The sequence below is a fragment of the Anser cygnoides genome, chromosome 2, assembly GCF_040182565.1.
Source record: "Anser cygnoides isolate HZ-2024a breed goose chromosome 2, Taihu_goose_T2T_genome, whole genome shotgun sequence".
Taxonomy (NCBI): Eukaryota; Metazoa; Chordata; class Aves; order Anseriformes; family Anatidae; genus Anser; species Anser cygnoides.
The window spans coordinates 117,841,012-117,861,976 of record NC_089874.1 but is presented as its reverse complement, the minus strand read 5'-3'; the positions used below and the strand labels follow the sequence as shown (position 1 = coordinate 117,861,976).

The window sequence follows — 20,965 nt, the reverse complement described above, 5'->3', positions numbered from 1 at the left end:
TGACAGACAAATTGAAAGTGAAAGAGATGAAATTGTTTCAACGTTATTAGCTCTGTCTCTAACGCTAGGAAGTAAAGACAAACCAGACTGTTTATTTCTGTGCTTCATTGAGGAAGTGTTACAGGGCACTGTGAAAGTTCCTTCTTTCATCCCCTGTGGTGAAACTACATGAAAAACAAACAAAAAAAAAATCACAATACCTATGCAGAATTTCATAATGCTGTTTCAAGGCAGTGCCTGAAGCCCAGCATTAGTAAGGCTGTGTGGCATCGGTAGGAATTTTAACACGGTCCTGCTCCAGACTCCAGCCTCGCGATGGAGGCACCACACAAATGGCCGGCCCCGAAATCCGGCAGATGGGCACTGAGGGAGGCCGGGGGCGAAATCGGGCGGGGTGGATGACCACAGACAGCTCGGTCCCAGCCCGACCTCCCCGCCTCTCCCGGCCCTCCTCGCGGCCCGGCTCGGCCCCCGGCCGCTGACGGCCTCGGCGGGCGGAGGGACGCCGGCGCCCGCCCCCGTGGCGGCGGGGTGGCCGCCGAGCTGCGGCCGCGGCCCCGCAGGGCCCGGCCGTGCCATGGCGGTGCTGGGGCAGGGCGCGGCGGCGGGGAAGCCGGCGCTGCTGGTCAAAGTGGTGATGGCCGGGGAGTCCTGCGTGGGGAAGACCTCCATCGTGCGGAGGTACACGGAGCCCGGCGCGGCTGCCACCTCCTCCTCCTACCTGGCCACGATCGGTGAGTGCCCGCCCGCCCCGAGCCTGTCCCGCAGCCCCGAGCCCGGCCCGGGTCCCGTTTCGCCGCCCCTCGGCGCCCTGCCGGCCCCTCGGGGCTGGCCGCAGGTGCCGGTGGCCGAGGGGAGAGGCGGCGTCCCCGCACCGCCCCGCTGCCCGGCCCCAGCCCTGCCGGGGGCAAACGCGTCCCGGCTCCAGAACCGCATAGCTCCACCTGTGTGCGCTTCACCTGTGACATTTGGAGCTCTTTCTCCTTTATTTATTTATTTTTTTGGACTTAGGAAGGCAACTTGTTCCGTCCTGTACCAGCGCTCGTGGCTCCTGATGGAGGCCCGGCTGTGGTACTCACAGAGATAACCTTATCTCCTGCGGAGCATTTCCAAACCTCAGGGAGATGCCCAGTTCCTCTGTCTTTCCTGACAGGAAGGCTTTTATCTTTGTTTTGGTATATTTTGGCCGCATAAAGTCAAGACAGCTTCCACTGTGGGTGATTATGAAGTCTGCGTATTCTGCATGCCCGGTTATTAAAGCAGAGCCACCGCTGAGGCGGCAGCAGTAGTTGGCCCTGCTAGACCCAGAGGATCTGGGGCTGTGTCCCTGTGCTGCCGGCCCCGTACCCCCACAGAAGCTGGGTGCCAGGAGCCGTCCCCTGCCACCGTGGTCCTGGCTCGCAGTGCCTGGCGAGTGGCAAGTTGGCCCTCCTCACACCGCATGTGGTCGTCAACACGAAGTCGTGCTGCATGGCTGTGGTGGTTTTGGTTTTTTGCAGAAATTTTACAGGTCTCTTGAGCAGGAAATTTTTGTTTTTGAAAGTCTTCATGTCCATATTTATTTATTTTTTTACCCATTTTCTGTGCTCTTTAACAGAAGGTTAAAGTGTACACAAGAAGTTGTGTCTTCCGATATTTCAAACATGCACGGCTCTATATAGTTTTTAGCGTGGAAAGAGTTTGCTTAACTCAATAAATAATAGGTAGTATCTGTGGCAGCAGTTGGTCCTATTTTGTAACAGGGAATACTGGACTTATATGAAATTACTTGACTTGTCCACATGAGCACTGACTAAGTTAAACCCACCCTTATTTTCCTGCATGTTATTGCAAAGCATCTTCTGAAACCAGCACTGACAAAAAGGGAAGAATGCAACTAGCAGAAATGTAGTGAAATTGATCCTTATAACTTATAGGAGGTTTAACAAGGAGTCTTAAGGAATGTCTGTGAGAAACGTCGTGGATATCATAAACATCAGCTTTGTTAATGCATTTTCTGTTAGAACTTAGATACCTAACCTTGAGATTATTATTTTGAGATGGAATTTTTTTGTACTCTAAATCCAATCTATCATAGAGTCAAAAACTCCAGCATATTCATGATATTAAGAATATATTTCCCCAGTTGTGGGTTGAAAGACTGTAAAGGATAGCAAAGATGAAACAGTTTGATAACCATTATGGACCGAGATTAACCTTATATAGTTTTATTACTGTTCCTGAAACTTATTCCTGAGTTATTTAAAAACTTCTAAAGCATGTATTTTATCTGAAATATAAATGAATCACCCAAATGTAGTATTTGCTAACTGCAAGTGATTTTTCAAGTTATTTTTGGAAACATCCCACTTAATTCCATTTTACGAGGCACGTTGGAGTTTGGACTTTTAAAATCAATACAATTTTGGGTGATGGCTTTCGAAGTGGCGATGTTGAAGGTGGAAGTTGCTTGCTCACAAGGACAGCTACAACCAAGAAAACTGAGTCTTTGCAGCATGGCTGTGGTTGGTAATGGTGTAAAAGAAGAAGACGCAACATTTCAGATTTTTTTTGTTCACGATGTCTTCTTCCTCTTTTTCGACACTATCAAAATAACTGTTTTCATTTGCATGCCTGTTTCACACGAGCTCAGCCAAATGAACCCTATCTGTCACGCAGCCTGTTGAACGCTCGCCTGATGTTAATTGATATTTCACCCTACCTGTCCAGCTGGAACGTTGATTAGAGTAGAGGGAAGATTGTCCAGGCTGTTCGGTTTCTCAGCCATCTGAGTTTCCTGACAAAATCGTATGTCACCTCCTTCCAGAGCAGCCAAGGGTCATAGTCACAGAAGTTAAAGGTTGTCTTGGAGCTGCAGAGAGTCTCATTTCTTTGTCATCATGATTCATGGGTTTGTATTGCTAGAAAAAATCCAACTGTTATTTCAGGGAAACAAAATTTCTAGTAGGCTCCAGTAGTGAAATTTTCTAAAATAATGTATTTTATGAAATGAAAAAAAGAAAAGCATCCATAGTAAATTTTCATTGAAAGCAATTTATGTGGCACTCAGACACTCAAGGATGGGTGTCCTTCCTCCTCCTCAATTATGCAGTTTGGGTAAATTATAAGCAGTTACAGTTTTCTAATTAAACTTATACGCATCATAAGGCAGATGCATTGTATTATGAATCGTAGGCAATAGTAGACTATAAAGAATAAATGCTTTTGTTTAAACGATGGCATTGCATATAACGTCATAGCGAAAGTTTACGAACAAAAAAATCCCTTTTGCATACAAGCGAACAGGATTGTGATCTCACCGGTTGTAAGGTTTTTATTTTGCTGGATTACAGTGGCTGTGGTCCCACAGACACAGATTTTCTGTGGGAAAAACTTCTGTAGAGGTGTGAGTCCCCCCCAGACTTTCATAGTTGAAAGTGGTTCAACTCCTATTTTAGGATTTTAAAAAAAGATAATTTTATTTTGAATTTTTCTCCAAAAGGCAACTTTTGCTTATATTAAAATGAAAAATACTCATATGTATATAAAAAAAATGATTTTTATGAGTAAAATATAAGACCTAACAGTAAAATTGCAAATTGAAGTGATTTATGCATTTGTTTTCAATGCAGTATGAGTAAGAGAGCCATTTCTGACGTATGTGGATGCCCCAATTCTTACTTTACAAGGAAACAAAGTAGAGTTTATCAACAAAAATGAATTACATTAAAGGTAAACATGTTATGTTTATCTCACTGGGAGCTTGGGAGTTGATACCAGCTCCTTATCTCTTCCCAGAGAAAGCTGAAGATGCTGTATGACTGGCTAGGAGCTGCACCAGCGTGTACACTGCTGTCTGTCTGAGTTGCTCAAACTCATATTTTAATCTGGATAAACGTATTTTTGAGCCTTTTATATCAGGACCTTGCCAGCTATATTGGGATGAAAAGCGTTTTGTAATTTTGTAGGCCAGCTGCAGAAGACCTCTCTGAAGAGGATTTTGCACATGGTCAAAGATGTTTCATAGATACTGAGGGAGAAGATGTGCAATTCACAGCTGAATTCCTGTGTGGATAACTATTTTAATGCTTCTTAGACCTAGTTGTCGTTAAGGTGCCTCAGTCCTAATATGGCCATTTTTATTATTTTGCAAGTAAAGAAATTAATCTCATGGCTATAAAACTTGGAAATAACAACTAGAATTTGAGCTTGTACCCAGTGTACCCATTCTTGGTTTTATTTGACAGCTCAGAAGAACCAAGTACAAGCTGTTGCATTCAAATAATGTTCATCTCAAGAGCGGTAATCAATGCTAGCTTCGTTATGTTGATCATATTGTATAGTACACAGGCCTAAAAGCATCTGAAATCTGTGAGCTGTCTTTGGCATTTTATTTCTCATTTTTCCTTTTTGTCTTTTCAATTTGCTAAGTTTGCATGAAATTTCATATAAAGACATGAGCAATTCATGCATGCAGAACATATTGACTTCTGTTTTTCACTAACATTCATTGACCTTTTAGGTCAATAAATTTTGAAGTTGACTTAAGAAGTCAATATGCCTTATTTTAATTTAGATTAAGTTTTAGTCTGATTCAGCACTCTGCTTCTCTTTTTATAAATAAAAAAAAATCTTATATCAATTTATTATTAAAGTGTATGTCAAATAAAAACTGTTTCCTATGGGTCTGGGAATCCCTAGTTGGAGTATAATTTTTTGCTGTATTTTTTTGCACTGTTTGAAAGTGACTTTCCAGCCTCCCAGTACGTGCCTTGTCCTTCTCAAGTGCTGTAACATCAATTGTAAAAAGTGATACAGATAATTAAACAAAAACGTGTGAATTTCAGGAGCAAATGTTTTCTGTAACGTTTAAATTTCAACTGACATGAGCACATGAGCAAATTTGGCTTAAATTACCTTTCCAGCCAACATTATTAATTCCATCAAGGAAGCTTTGTGTAATATTAATTACAGATACCAATTATATTATTTCATCTTCCCTTGCTATTGAAGCTTCAATAAAATTCATCAAGTGAAGGACATGATTATCATAATAATTTTAAACTCTTTTGCCACATGCACACAAAAATGTTACTACCATTGGATTCTTGCATGTGAGCATGTACTCTTCAAAGGTTTGCGCAAAATACATTCAGAAATAAAAAGAAGGGAACATTTCCTTCACTGCGTTATTTTATTGCCACAAATGCTTTCGTTTGATAAAATAATTTGGCAGCCAGATTCCAGTAGCAATCAGTGCAATGGTGCTAACCTAAAATCATACTGCTTTTGCAATCCTTCTTTCTTTCAAGTGACATTACTACAGGTGACGAGCAGCTCTGAGGTTAAGTAGCTGCATGTTGGCCTTGTGGATTCTTGACCATGGAGAATGCAGTAGGGCCAGCTACCACAATGCTGCCGTACCTTTACTTAATGTAATGAACTTAATGTAATTGCCTGGTTAATTTTCAGGGGAAAAAAACTGAGCAGAGAGATCAGTGAAATGTACTTCAAATTTCAGCAGTATAGTGAGGAGATACATCACTCCAAGGTAGCAGGTGATAGCGAGCAGATTTTAATGTTAAGTTTGGAGCTTCAACAAGCCACAAATCCAGGTGTCATTTACCACACTTGTCATACAAATTTAGTAGTATAATAAAACACTATAAATTATAAGGAAAGTATATTTGAGGAAGGATCTGTAATGTATGTAGAGACGATACTCAGCAGTGATTTCAAGTGCTAGTGCCTGATTTTAGAATTAACAATCTGTATTTGGGATACACAGAGATAAAGACTGTAGAGACAGTTGTCGATTTAAATGAAATCCAGTGTATGCTTGTCTTTGCATTTAACTAATGCAACTAATTTCTATTCCTGTTCATGTAACCCTAGATTATTTTTTTTAGGGATTTGGAACTGAAGACTGAAAAATGGCATTGTGCATGTAACAGCTTTGTAAGCATTTGTTGCTAACTATGTATAGCCTTTGTGATGAAATTGGAAACAACTGAAATCACCAGTGTATTTGCCAAGTATTATTGTGCATAAGCTATGAAACTGCTGTCCTATCATTTGTCTGTTAATGGAAATAAGCACACGTAGTTTCGAAATATCTGCACCTTTGCTTTGACCTGCCCCTCCATTGCATTTAGTGTAATGTATTGGCACATAGTTGTCTTCACCACTGAATAATTTCCTTTTATAACTTCCATTTTAAATTTATATGGTTAGTTATTCTTTGTTTGATACAGTTCCTTTTCACCTTCTGTTCAAAATTGCATGATAACTAGAGTTAAGAAACATTCTTCAAAAGGAAATCCGTGTTATGAGAAATGTTACAGATTTCCTTCTTTCTTCTAGGCATTGATTTTAAAGTAAAGCCTATAACGCTTAATGATACAAGAGTGAAACTTCAAATATGGTAAGTTTAATTTATATCACAAATGAAAGCCAACTAAAGTGCATTACAACTTGAAAAATCTCATCTGCTTTTATGTGCATGCCTGCATTAAAGTGCAACTCTTATGTAGTAGGTCATTTTACATTTTTATTTGAGATAGGGGAGCATATTTTTTGCATTAGCTAAACTTTTTTTTTGCATTAACTTACTTTTTAATTAAAGTAAGTTAAAAAGAGAGTTGTTGCTGGATTGCTTTAGCAATAAAACTTTGCTCTTGCCAGCATGCACACAATGCAGATCTACAAACCATATTAAGTATATTTAATTGTATGGGAACATTGAGGGAAGTGACAAAGCAAGAAAATGTTATATTTCATTACCCAACAAATGCAGGCTCAAATGCCTGCCAAGAGAAAGTTATTCAGATGAATCTTTGGGAACCTACACTCCTTTTTTGTTTGTTTGTTTTTGAGGCTTTTCTAAATGGTATTTAGGAATGCAGACAGCTATGTCTACAGGCATCCAATACAGACGGTTATCTATATTTATCAGTATTTAACTTCTCAAGGAGTAGCTGTATACCTGAATTATCTGACCTGTGTTAGATATTCAGTTACTCCATCTCAGGTTCTAATGCAAAAGTCTTGAAGGCTTGTTGGCAGCTTTCTTAAAGCATAATTATGTGTAGGAGTCTCTGCATCCCAGTATATTACGTTTCTTTCCAAATACCTGTCTTCCATCTAAACCAGATCACTCTTTGTGTCGCAGTTTACAAAGTACTAGTCAGAATGTAGGATGTCATCTGACTCCTGCAGTGCTTGTACTCCACATTTATTTATTTTTTTGCCACCTGAGTTGTACTCATCTTGCTGATTAACAATGTATAAAGAAGTGAACTTGAACTGTGTATGAAGTCATGAGCTTGAAGTTACACTCAGACTTCAGCTGCTGGTTTAGCCTTCCTAGTAGTGCTGTATTCCTCAGCATAAACTTCAGTGCATTTCTTTCACTGCTGAATATACTTGAAATCTGGCACCCAGATTTCCTCCCATCCTTATATTCTCTTGTTCCTTTCATACACGGTTAAAAATTTGTTCAACTCTGGAAAATAAAGTGATTTTTCTTGAAGGGAGAGGTTCTACAGTTTATTCATTGATTTTAAATTTATTTATACATTTATTGGTGACTTTTTATGGTTTCTTTCAGGGATACTGCTGGCCAGGAACGTTTCCATACGCTTAGTACTAGCTATTTTCGTGGAGCACAAGGCTTTGTGCTTGTATATGACATCACAAATATGGACAGTTTTCAAGGCATAACAAGCTGGATGAAAGACATCCATGAGGTAAATATATTTAACAGCGGTTGACCTTTTAATGAAGGTAGTTAATGAATTACTGCAGTTAATGTTTGAAATGACTGCACAAAATTTATTGTTGTTCCTGGAGCTGTGTGTTTCTAACCACAGTTTCTTACATTTAACTCAGCACATGGTATGGTAGTAAGCTTAATGTTATGTGAAACTGAAGGACCGTGTAGATTATTCAGAGCAACCCCTTGCTGATGCAGGAGTGTTTTTTGAAGTACATTTAAAACATGTCTTCAAATCCAGTTTCACACATACTGAGTTACAGTGCTTTTGTCACCAGTGTGGCTGTTCACAAGACCTACAAGCCAATCTCCATGAGTTTTTCCCAGGATTTTAATTAGCTTCAATGTCAAAATTCCATATAATAATCAGTGATTGCCCTTTCCTAATTTCATTACTTTTATGTTGTTGCCTCATCCCAAAAATCAAATTAAACAAATCAAATGAAACATCCTGTTTTTCTTTGCTGGATATTCCCATGTGAGAATGGGAGGAACTGGCAGAGAGAAAGGTCAGTCCTTTTTTGGTGCAGCGAGCTGTTGGTTTAGTTCATCTGCTTGTGGTACTGCAGCCAGAAAAGTGTGTTTTCATGTGACGTAGGAAGGGATTCAACAACACATGACTGCGAGACAGGGGGCATGTTCCTACAAACTTCCCTGCATCTGAAAGTTTGCTCCTGCTGTGCTGCTTCTGGAGCCTGTCAGACCCCTCTGAGCTTTCACTCCACCTCTCTAATATGGTGAAAAATTAGCACAGCAAAACCACTTGTGTAGTTTTCCGCTGTGTTAGTGAGTTTAAGAGGTTCATAGAAAGGTCTGGCAGTTTATGGAGTTGTCATAAGGGAGAGTAACAGGAAGGCTGGGAGAAGAATGTGTGGGAACGATGTCGGGAAGGAGCTAGGGAGGAAGTTGTCAGGCATCAGATCACTGAGCTACCCGTAAACCAGTACCGGGAGCCTGTATTCATAGAATCACTGGATCACAGAACAGCTTGGGTTGGAAGGGACCTTAAAGATCACCTTGCTACAACCCCACTGCCATGGGCAGGGACACCTCCCACTAGACCAGGTTGCCCAGGGCCTCATCCAACCTTGAACACTTTGAACACCTCCAGGGATGGGGCATCCACAACATTTCTAGGCAGACTGTTCCAGTGCCTCACCACCTTCTGAGTGAAGTATTGCTCCGAATTTCCATCTAATTTAAATCTTCCCTTTTTTAGTTTAAAACCGTTCCCCCTTTTCCTGTCATTAGCTGCCTGAGTAATATTGCTGAGTCCCTCTTGATGTTTGCTGTAGGGTAGAGATAGGTCTGTTTTCTATGTACTGACACAACAAGTTTGTAGTTAGTATGACTGCGTAAGAATCCAAACAAGATAGTGCTCTTTGTTGATTAAAATCAAGTAAACATTCAGGCAGGATTTTTTTTATAATACTTACAGCCTCTGTGAACTGGTAGGAATATGACATGATGGATGGATGGAAGAGCTCATCTTGGAAAAACAGGCTCTGAAAGAAAAACATCAAAGACATCCTTTTCTCTTGTCACAGCTTCAGTATACAGATGAATTATGGTCATATATCCAATAATATACACTTAGGGTATCTTATACTGTTGTTAAGACATTGCATTTACATTACTTCAGTATTAAGAACATTACTATCTATGATGACCTAGTACATCATTATCCTTGATCTTACAGCTGTCTTAAAAGTCTTACTGTCAACAGAGTGTAACTTCAATAATGTTTTATGCAAGGTGCATTTGTGGCCAAGAAGGCCAGCAGTATCCTGGGCTGCATTTGGAAGAGTGTTGCCAGCAGGCCAAGGGAGGTGATCCTCCCCCCTCTCCTCAACCCTGGAGCCTTGTGTCCAGTTCTGGGCTTCCCAGTACAAGAGGGACATGGGAGTACTGGAGCAAGTCCAGAGGAGGGCTACGAAGATGATTAGAGGACTGGAGCACCTGTCGTACGAGGACAGGCTGAGGGAACTGGGCCTGTTTAGCTTGTAGAAGGGAAGACTGAGGGGAGACCTCATCAATGTGTATAAATAGCTGAGGGGAGAGTGTCGAGAGGATGGAGCTGGTCTCTTTTCAGTTGTGCCCAGGGATGGGACAAGAGGCAATGGGCACAAACTGAAGCACAGGAAATTCCAGCTAAATATGAGGGCACACTTTTTTACTGTGAGGGTGACAGAGCACTGGAACAGGTTGCCAAGGGAGATTATGGGGTCTCCTTGTCTGGAGATATTCAAAACCCGCCTGGATGCCATCCTGTGCAACGTGCTCTAGGTGATCCTGCTCGGGAGGGAGGTTGGACTAGATGATCTTCAGAGGTCCCTTCCAACCCTGCCCATTCTGTGATTCTGTGATATATATACATGCATATATATATATATATGAAATACTCGTCTGACTTCATACTGCCTTCAAAGGGGTCATTTTGCCCTGTCATGTTGAGTTAGATCAACAAGTTTGTTGATTCACGGGGGCAGGGAAGGATGGGACTAGCACTGGTAGCCACAGTGCCTAAGTGATAAAGCTTAGATCTGCTTGAGTCAATCAGGAAATCACACCTGCATGAGCCTGCTTTCTGTTCATGATACTTAAAAGTTTTCATGTAAACACACTCAAGCTATTAATAATTAGATTGTTTAATCTTACCTCCCAAAAGTACTTCCTTATTTTAGAATTTAAAAAAACCCTCAATTTAAACAATTCCTAAGAATGTAAATTGCATGATTGATTGTACCAATCTTAAAACTAGCAATTAGTGAGTGTTGTAATGGAGCTAGATAATAATAAAAAAATTAATTTAATCCTAGAGTGGTATCAATTTCTGAAGTGTCTTGGTGAAAATGTATGGGGCTGTTCATTGTAAAAGAAGTATTTCTAAGTAATGACTGTTAACACAGGGCATATCATGAAAATTAATTACTTACTGGAGGATAGCAACATTTCTTGCATTTGCTTTGGTCTGTAAGTGCAAACCAGTATTTAATTCCCCACAGATGCCCAGTATCAAAGTGGCTGTTGCTACAGCATCCTGAAAAATGTGCAAGGGTAAAAATAAATAAATAAATAAAAATAAAAAAAGAAACAGGTACAGGTTTTGTTAAAAACCAGACTGTTAGATAAAGTTTATATCTGAACCAATCAAACAGGATTTTTAGATGATTCAGTTACAACAATTGCACTCTTTTTTTAATTCGTTGTACATAGAGCTTTTAAATGGAAGGAGTTTTAAAAATCTGTTCAGTGTGCTAAGCCATTTTTATTTTCAACTGCTGTAAAAATCTAAGCAATTTAGCATTCCTAGATACTCCATCAATTTTAGAAAAACTGGCCAGTGAGTGCTATTGCAATCAGATTGCCAGTAATGTTATCATTGTATTTAAATTATTTTGAGTTTGGAATACAGCAACTTTCCTATTAAAAATGAATTATTGTTTAAGGAAATTCAAGACATAACTATAGTTTAGTGTCTGTATCGTTCTAACATTTGTGCTCAGAATTAGAGCAGAACTAAATAACAGGATTGTATATTAAAAGGTTACTAGAATAATATACTCACAACTGAGTATCGTAGGACTTCATTGACAAATCCAATACAGGTATATTGGATTTGTAATGCACTAATTAGGAGCATGATCATTGCAGGAAAATTACTTGAGAACCTGCAACCATTGTTTATTCATAGGTGATATCATATTTATTAGGGTTTTCCTCTAGACTGCTGAGTTCTGAAAGGCTGATTCTATTTGGCTGTTAAAAATCAAATACAAGTAACTGTGTACCAAATCCATTTGTAGAAAGCAGTTCCTTCCAGGATGTGTTGAAGAAGATCCCAGCTAACATACTGGCAAAAAATTACTCACAGTAGTAAATGCTCAGAGGTTCCCAGAGAGGATTTGGATCTCTGGAGATGTGTAAAACTCAGTTCAACAGGGCCTTGAGCAACCTCACCACGTGACTTTAAAGTTTGGCCAGTTCTGAGCACGGGGTTAGACCAGATGACTTCCAGAAGTCCTTACCAACCTGAATTCACCATGATTCACCATCATTCAACCATGATTCACACTTGTGGTATGGGTCACCAGAAACTTTGATATAGATGGCAGGCCCTAGTTTTCTTTCATATACATGGGACTGGTTTTTGTTGTGCTAGTCTCCTGATGTGGCCATGAAGATGGCATTACCAGTTCCTAACAATTATCTTTGTGCTGGAAATCATGTGCAAGAACTTGCTGATATAATCTAGTGTTTTTGTAATATACTAGCTTTCTTCCTGTGGTATCTGAAAGAAGTGAGCCCTCAACCAGGATGTATGGGTGTGGTGGGTTACTGCTGGTTTAACATAGTGCCCCTTTTCTGGTTCTGTGCATTGCAATGCATCTGAGAGTTGGGATCTTGGACAGTATTTCTGTGTCATACTTAAATAAAAGCTCTACAGAAAAATGCTTTGCAAATGTAAATTAGTTTGACTTCAAATTGCTCTGAGTTTTTCTTCTTCAGATGGGAAAGCGTGGTGCCAAAAGGATTGAATTGTTCCAATTCATAGATGGGTTTGTTGTTACGACTCTGATTAGAACTGAAAATTTCTTGTCCTTGTCATTTTGCTAAATTGCTATATCTCTTATCCCAGATTGGTTTGAGGATAAATTGGTTTATGTCCAATCAAGTCTAAGTTTGTTAATAGATACAGCAATTCCACCACTTGTACAATTCCACCAAAAACCCGGAAAGGAGGCATTTGTCATTGAGATCATAACATGGCATTTAGAAAGATACGTGGAAAGAGACATCTGTGAGAATCGTAATATGAACACTGCAAGTGATGCTGTCAAAGAGATTGTGGGGACAGTGTATTCTTAACAAATTATTCTTCATTAGTAAAAAGGATAAGTTTCTGGTATCATTGTCTAGTAATTAGGAGTAAGAAACTTCCTTGCCTTGTGACCTTCCCCAGCTCTGCCTTCATCTTGCTGCATGCTGATGTATATCTCATCTTCATATCTGAAAAATTATATTAATGCTACTCTTTTTCCTTACATACAAACTAGTTAAGCATTACAATAGTGTTTTTATCAGATCTAGGTTCTCAATTTCACTCTTTGGACCTGAAAGCAAACTTAAGTTCCCCTTTCAAACTGTAATCAAAATAGTATCAAAATAGTGCAGCCCTGCACTATGGAAACATGGTGGAAGGACAAGGTGGTGATTCTGAGGAAAAAGTAATGCTTCACCGGATAGGTACAAGGAGTCAGGATGAGCTTTGGATTAATAATGCTCAGCGTGCTGCAGGGGGCAGGCTGAGGCCACCCATTCACGGCAGGATCTGTGCTCACCATTTAAGTGAAGGGATGGTCTCCCAGTAACCTGTAAGTACCTGTGATGCGGTTCTCTTTCCATATAGATGTCTGTGCTACTTTTGACATACAAATTCACAACGCATTTGTGAAAAGTTCCTCTGCAGAATGAGAAAAAGTGCAGAAAAACATCGGGGGAAAAAGAACACATACAAAAAGAATGAGCAAAGCATTCTCCATTTTGCATTCTTGGTTTCTGTTACTGCCCACGTAGTCAAGAAGTGACTTAGAATATGCATTTACCTGGTTGAACGCACAGGTTAGGTGAAAGTTAAGCAGTCCTGTAGTTATTTAGGACCATGGATGGATGGCTGCTGCTGGAGCAGGCTGCACGAGCACACCATGGTGTTACGTGATGCGAGCGTGTTCCTAGTCCAGTCTGTGGCACCACTGAGTTTGTGGCTGTGGCGCTGCTCCCTCATGTGGCCACCCATCACAGCAGCTGGCAAGCAGCAGCCTGGCTCCAGCTTTTGCCAAAACCCGGTAACTCCAAACTCTTCCAAACTGGTCAAAACACTTGGTTGGTCTCAATAAATCTCACAACTTCAAATTTTGAAGAAAAATAGGGTGATGATGTAGCCTTTTTGGATATTTTCAAAATATATATATATACATATATATGTAGGCTAGGTTTTCTCCAAATCTGTACTTCATTTAATTTGAAGTTTCAGTGGAATATGAACTTTGAAATGTTAAAAGCAGAACAAAAACTCAGGAGAGTCAACCAAAACTCATATTTGTGAAATACCAAGGCAAAAGATTTTTTTTTCACTGCTCAAAAAAAGAAAATTTCTTCTTCTTCTTTTTTTTTTTCTTTTTTGCCTTGATTAAATTTTGATAGTACTTTTCCATGACATAGGAGAAATGCTTCCTGACTCTGTTAGCTGGCTTACATAATAGCATCGTAACAACTGTAAAATAATCATCCTCTTTTTAGCTATAGATTTTGCATTCGGAAGGCTTATTCCTGAGCTATAAATAAAAGAGGATGAAAATACACAGTGAGCTTTTAGAAGCACTGAAGAGCCATATTTTTGGCCGATTGAAATCAGTGTACCTCTGCAGTTTTTATGCCAACTGAGCACATGGTCAAACTTCTGCCTACTCATGTTGAGTTATTTTTTAAAGACTTCATCTGCACAATTGGTTTTCAAAATTTAAAATGAAGGTAATGTTGGTTTATATCCTTTAGTTTTCTAAAAGGAAGAAGCTTCAAGATACTATCTTTAAAAAAAAATCCAGTCAAAGTGAAAATTCATTATGAAATTGTATTAATGTAGAAATATAGTTATTTACGGAAGTAAATACTGAAAGGCCTGGTATCGCTACCCTTTAAATACTGTTGTTATTTGAAACTGTGTACAAAGAACATTCCCACTTTTAAGAAGTTGTGTTGTTTGTGCAGAAATACACAACAGGATGAATTTCATGTTTTTGCACAGAAAGGATGCTAGCATTTTCTTTTGACCTTTTACTTCAGAGTAAAGTCAAATGTCACTGGTAAAATCCTCAGCTGCATACAGCCTTATTTCAAATAAAAAGTTGATTACATGATGAGATTAAATTGTCTGTTTACTCTACCCTATTTTAAGGACTGATGTATGTAATTTTATGCAGGAGAACCATTGACCTTAATGAGTAAAGCTCCAGTGCGTTCTGAAACAGCCAACATTTTGGTCTATTAATCCAGGTTAGACTGATTCATTATTTTGGGCCTGTACTTTATACTCTTATGATGAGCTTACTTCATTTTAATACTGCATTGTCTTGAACATCAGCTGTGGTTATGAAATGAGATTAGCTGACTCTAAAATGAGAGTGGATTGAAAAAACGAAATGGTGTTCCTTAATAATAAATTGTGCCCACTGCTGTACTCTTCAAATGAGGCAACTTAGTTGTAAAAGAGAGAGAGAAAAAAAAGAGAAAAAATAGTGATTCCATCATCCTTTAATGAATAGAGATTTTTCTTTACATTTCTCTGTCGGGGGGTACTTGTGTCCATGTGCAGCTCTTTGTCCTGTGGGGAAGAGTGTTATCTGTGCCTGTTTTTGTTTTATGGTAAAGATTCTGAGAATCATGGTTGTGAGGGCTCAAAGTGTTTGGCTTCTTCTGATACTGGAATTTTACTGCAGCTGTAATGATGAATTATCAGTGTTCTCTTCTTGTTGTTTATTTGGAAATGAGGCATCTTCTGTCACATTGGGTAGGTGAATATATTTGCATATGCCTGTTCCTTTCAGTCTTTCCAAATAAAAAATTTCCAACTATTAGCTAGTTTTAATCTCCTCTGAAAGAGATAGAGACATCCTACAGCTTTATTAGTATTATAAAAATTAAGACTTTATTAGAGATTTCATCAGCATCCTTGTAGAGAGATCTGTAGCATGAGATCAAACTATTTGAGTCACCAGAGGAGCTGTGAGAGCATTTTCTTTCAGAATATGTCATGGGATCAGGTCACATGTGCATTGTCTCTAGACTAAGACCCTCAGCTTCCTCCATTTAAGCATCAAAAGTGGATTTAAATACTGTGTTTTTCGCAACAAACGTCAGTTTGCAATTTCCACATTCTGTTGCAGAACTGTTCCATTTCCCTGTCATTATTCCAGTCATGTAGAGTTACAATGGCTTATCTTAAAATAACACTGATGTAAAGCATCCAGAGTCATCATGTACGTAACTGGATTAGTGGAACGAAGGATGGAGACAAGGTCAAAAAGCTAGATTTTTCTTCCTTCTGAAATCAATGAGGTTTTTAAATTTTTACTTCATTAAAAATCTATTGCCTTCTTCCGAGTGTCTTGGAATAATCAAACTTTTATGTTGAGTTTGAGCACTTTGAATGTAATTTTACTGTCTGTGTGCAAAAGTGAAGTACAGAGAGGTGCTCTTTCAGGTGCAGCAAATTCTTTCCTTTTTTCCTTTTGAGTGCCAGATGTAGACCTGACTAACATGCTAATCCATGAACCCATTACTTCAGGGAGGGCAGCGTCTGTGACTTTGGGGCATTTCCAGTCACTTTAAAACCTCAAGATGAAGCATTCATCAGAAGACGGCACACATGCACCATATACTTTATACCATATTGAAAGATGTTCCAAATTATGCCCTGTACTTGAAAGCGGCTTTTCTCTGCTCCTTGCAGTCTTGATGTTTTCCTCAGAATCCTGTGAACTCATGAAAAATATTTCCACAGATGAAAAGGTCAGGACAGAATTTAGCCTTTGCTTTCAAGGGAATAGTGGTGAAGGTTAGTGTGAGTTGAAGGTGAAAGGCTTACGTTGTTTGCTTTTTTCCTAACATGACACTTACTAATGCTGGTTCTCTTTTAGAAAGCAGGTGATGAAGTGGACGTAATACTGTTGGGCAACAAGTGCGATAAGGAGTCTGAACGTGTAGTTCCAAAACGTAAAGGAGAAAAGGTATCATTGATCACTGGTGCTTTCTTCCGCTGAGTATCTTAGTATGTGAGTATGAACTGTTACACAGAAAATGATAAAAGGCTCCTGGATTCCAAAAATTCTGTTAGAAATCGCTCCAGAAGAACAATGGGCTTTTTGTTTGTTTGTTTGTTTTTAACATATGTGCAGAAATGCATTAAATATCTCCTAGCTGCTCTCTTCAGAATACTGATTCTTATTTTAAAAGTTAAAATGAACTTAAATAGTTACAGGCATTATGGTAGAAATTGTATTTTTCAAGTTATAATTACAGTTATTTTAGAATCTGCATTTCCAGAGTGCTGTTCTAATGTGGAATGCTAAAATATAATACATAGTACATTCTGCATCATCTTTATAGTACCTGATGTACTTATCAATGATTTTTTGCTACAGTCTGACTGTAAAGAGCTATTCTGGCAGCCTGCGCACTGTGATCTTAATTGTTTATAAATAGCCCTAAATAATACTGGACAGATACATTTAGGGAACATCCAGCTATCCTCCTAGTTCTAACTGTGTGGGTTGTATAGCTGAGATTATAGTTCAGTTATAGTATAGTATAATTTAGACTATAGAGGAAGAACTGGTAAGTGGAGAGTACTGTTTTAAAGGTGATAGCAAATTAACGTCACTGAGAACCTGTGAGGAAATCCGGGAGGCATGCAGTGGCAGAAGAAATTGTGGTGCTGAATTAATGTCACAGTATAGCTTGGAGTATATACCAGTAATTTTTACAACTGAAAATTTTTTGCATCTGTTGTATGTATCTTGGAATGAATCCTTCTAGTACGCATTTAGACATGGTGAGTCAGGCAAGTTATACTGTGTTCAAGGAAAAGAACACTGTTAATTTCTTGCCAATTATGTAATTCCAGATTAGAAAACTTTAAAAAATAGCATAAAGTGTACTTTATCTGTGTACATGGAATAAGGTTGCTGAAAAATACATGTATACTCTAACTCAAGGAATACAGTCAGAAATCTGAAGGCTCATTGGATGCGTGTGCACAAGAGGGCAGTATTAGGGTTTTGCATATGGTATTAACAATGACATTTTCTGACTTCTGCATCCTTAACGATGCAATCAACTTTTCTCTTAATGTAGTCTTTTTTTTGAGAAACAAGTCATTACCCTGACTCTCCACTGAGTCTACTTTCCAGATTTCTCCCATGTTCTGAGGCAGCTCTTCAGTTATACTATTTTTCTTTTAATGTGATTTTAAAATGCTAGAGAATCTGACTAAGCTAGCTGGAGAAAGATTGCATTAGCAAAGAGTGAGCTAATATTGTCCTCTCACTCCAAGGAAAAAATACCATATTAAGAGGGGGAAATGGTTTGATGCAAACTCTGCCACATAATAATTCGTACTTGCATATTTCGTATTGCCCTGTGAGTATAAACTGTAAGTATTGTTCTGCTCAGAATCTTGCAAAGATCAAAGGATTCTCTAGGAATCTTACCATGGATTTTGGCATTTCCATAACAAGCTGTCATAACTGAGTTGTCATGGTATGTCAGTGTAAAAAACTAATTTTATACAGAGAAATTATATTTTTAAAGCTTGCTTTTGTCATTGTATCATTTTGTTCCCTCATAAATTGACATACTTAATTTTAACACTATGAAGTATTTTCTTGGATTAATAACCTTTATTTATTCATTTTGAGAAAAGTTCGAATTCAACCTTTTCTGGGCTCCTCCTCCAATTCCCCTCTTCCCCAAACCAATAACATTATCTTTCTCACTGAAAAAAAAGTAAAAAAAAGTAAAAAAAAAAAAGCTGAAGGTTACATGATTTGGTAGAATGTGCCCATTTTTCTCATCACATCTTTCTAACAAAAATAGAAACATGTGTTTTCTTGTCTGTTTGCCTTTTTGCTCTTTATGTGCCTGACTTCAGAACTGATTTTACAGGTAAATATGAGTGAAAAGAAAACGTACTGCACAGTGCTTGGAATTCCATATAGCAGACAAATCTCTCTGATTCAACACTAAGAAATCATAGCAGCATTTTACTAGGAATTACCATATTTTTAGTTAAAAGAAATAAACAGTTGGAATTAAACTCAACTTTGGAAAAGATACTGGCAGTTATTTATTTATTTATTTATATATATATATTTGTGAGACATGAGCTTATTTCACTTGAGATCTCCAAACTATTCTCAAGGATGATTTAAATAATGTTTCCAAGTAGCATTATCACCATCAGTTTGGTATTTAGTTTTATTTACAGATCTATTCAAGATATTCCTAAAGGTTAAAAAAAAAAAAAAAGTAATTCTTTGAACGTGCCTTTCCAGGTTGTTTGAGGTAGATTAGCCAAAGCTGTGCTCATATTTGCTGCTGCATTAATACTGGACTGATGGTGATTTTTTTTTCATCTGTGTAAATTTGTAGAAAACTTGCTTGCCACAATACTTACCAGAATTGGAATAATACATACATTAATGCATACGTTTATGGAGTCTCCCTCCTTGGAGATACTCAAAAGCTGTCTGGACATGGTCCTGTGCAATCTACTCCAGGTGGCCCTGCTTCAGCAAGGAGGTCTGACCAGACGACCTCCAGAGGTCCCTTCCAACCTCAGACATTCTGTGATTCTTTGATTAATCTTCTTTGTTCAGTGTCTTGCACGTACAGAGAAAATGGGTGTGCAACCACAGATGTAGTAAACAATGTTGTAACGTGATCAGAGAAGGCTGAAGTACTCGACTTTTTTTTTTTAATTATTATTTTGCATTAGCCTTCACAGACGGAGCTTGCTCCCAGACCTCTGCATGTTCCAGAAGAGTTTGGGAAGGAGCAGGTCAGCCAGCAGCAGAATTTTGGATTAGGAAAGTTGAATGTATCCGTAGGCCTGATGAAGTTCACCCAACTGTGGTGAAATACGATTGGAGCAACTGTCAGTCAACTGAAAAATCATGCTGGTTGGGAGAGATTCCTATTGACTAGAAAAAGGCCAACATGACACCTACATTTAAAAAAGGCAGGAAAGAGGATTCAGGGAGCTGTAGTAGGTCAGCCTTCTTTCAGTCCATGGAAGGATCATGTCATCAAATCCTTTTCCAACCATTTAAAGGAATGGTCAACAGAGGGCAAATTGTGCTTTGCCACCCTGATTGCTTTCTATGATACCAGGAAATGAGGATGTGGACAAAGGAATAGTGGTGGTTTTGATCTATTTTGAATTTAATAAGGCTTCTGTCGCTTTCTCACATGGAATCCTCACTTGGAAGCTAGAAAATGTGGGCTAGATGCAAAAGATAGTAGTTGAAGGCTGTGTGGTTGGTAGTAATCAGCAGAGTACATCAGAGGTCTGTGGTGGGACTCTGGTTGTTCAACATCTACATCAGTGATCTGATGACAGAAGGAGATTCACATGTGATGTGCGATTTAGGGTTGTGACCAGCACACCAAATGGTAGAAGTTCAATTCTCTAGGACCTTGATGAAATCCTGTAAAGAGAAATACACCTGGAATGGAATAATCACAGGCATTGGTACAAGCAGGGAGTGATTGCGTGAATTACAGCCCTGCTGCAGAGCATTGACAGATTACAATGAACACCAGCTCAAATATAAGTCAATGGTAGCCTCTCATTGCAAAAAAGCATGCTGGGCTACAATTAGGAGGATAATGGATGGCAGATCTGGAGAGATTATTACCCCTGTCTTTCTAGTGATGGCAAAAAATGCACAAAAGTTGCAGAAACTCCATCCTTGGGGGATTTCAAAGCTCAGGTAGGCAAAGGTTGACCCTATGTTAGGTCAACCATAGGATTGACCCTATGGGCAGTAGTCCCATTTCAAGTAGGGTTATCTTTCCAAGTGATTTCTGTGATTCCATGATTAAAACGGTGTGTGTTTATCAGTTTCTACATAGATAGACTCTAGATGTCTATTACATGACACAAGAAAGAAAAAAGGAATATTTAATAGTAGAACCTGTATACTTCATAAATTGTGAAGCAGTCTTCCCCATTTTATTAGCCCGGTATTTTAACTACATGTATTTTTTCTTATGAACCATAATGAATCACTGTTTAGCATTGACACTTGCTAACAGTAATGTGATCTTAATTTTTTGTTACAAGTTGCTGCAGTATCTAAAACTGTTCATTGCAGTCAGCAGGAGTTTAGAATCTCTTATGAAGTAGTCTGTTTTAAGAAACAGAATTGTTCTTCATTTTCAAAATTATATTTCATTACAGTATTTTGGAAAATAAACCATTTTGCTTACCTTTTTCCACCTTTAAAATTGTCTTTATTATATCATTACTAAACTTTTGCACTTCAATTCTTATACCTTCATACCTTATTTTTGAATTTTTCTAAGTTAGCTCTAGAGCCCATTGAAAACAAGCATAACTGCCAGCATTAGACTTTTTATCCTAATGAAGAG

At 38.7% G+C, this 20,965-nt stretch overlaps 1 protein-coding gene across 1 annotated transcript in view; it reads left to right on the top strand.

The window, feature by feature from the left end:
* The first annotated feature begins 512 nt into the window (after positions 1–512).
* The window catches only part of LOC106038418 (ras-related protein Rab-10-like), a 31,042-nt gene continuing 10,589 nt past the window's right edge, over positions 513–20,965 (top strand). The window contains exons 1-4 of the mRNA XM_048049374.2: positions 513–734; positions 6,343–6,403; positions 7,589–7,727; positions 16,450–16,539. Coding sequence (XP_047905331.1) covers positions 578–734; positions 6,343–6,403; positions 7,589–7,727; positions 16,450–16,539 — 447 coding nt within the window. The 5' untranslated portion in view covers positions 513–577. The remainder of the gene's footprint in view (positions 735–6,342; positions 6,404–7,588; positions 7,728–16,449; positions 16,540–20,965) is intronic.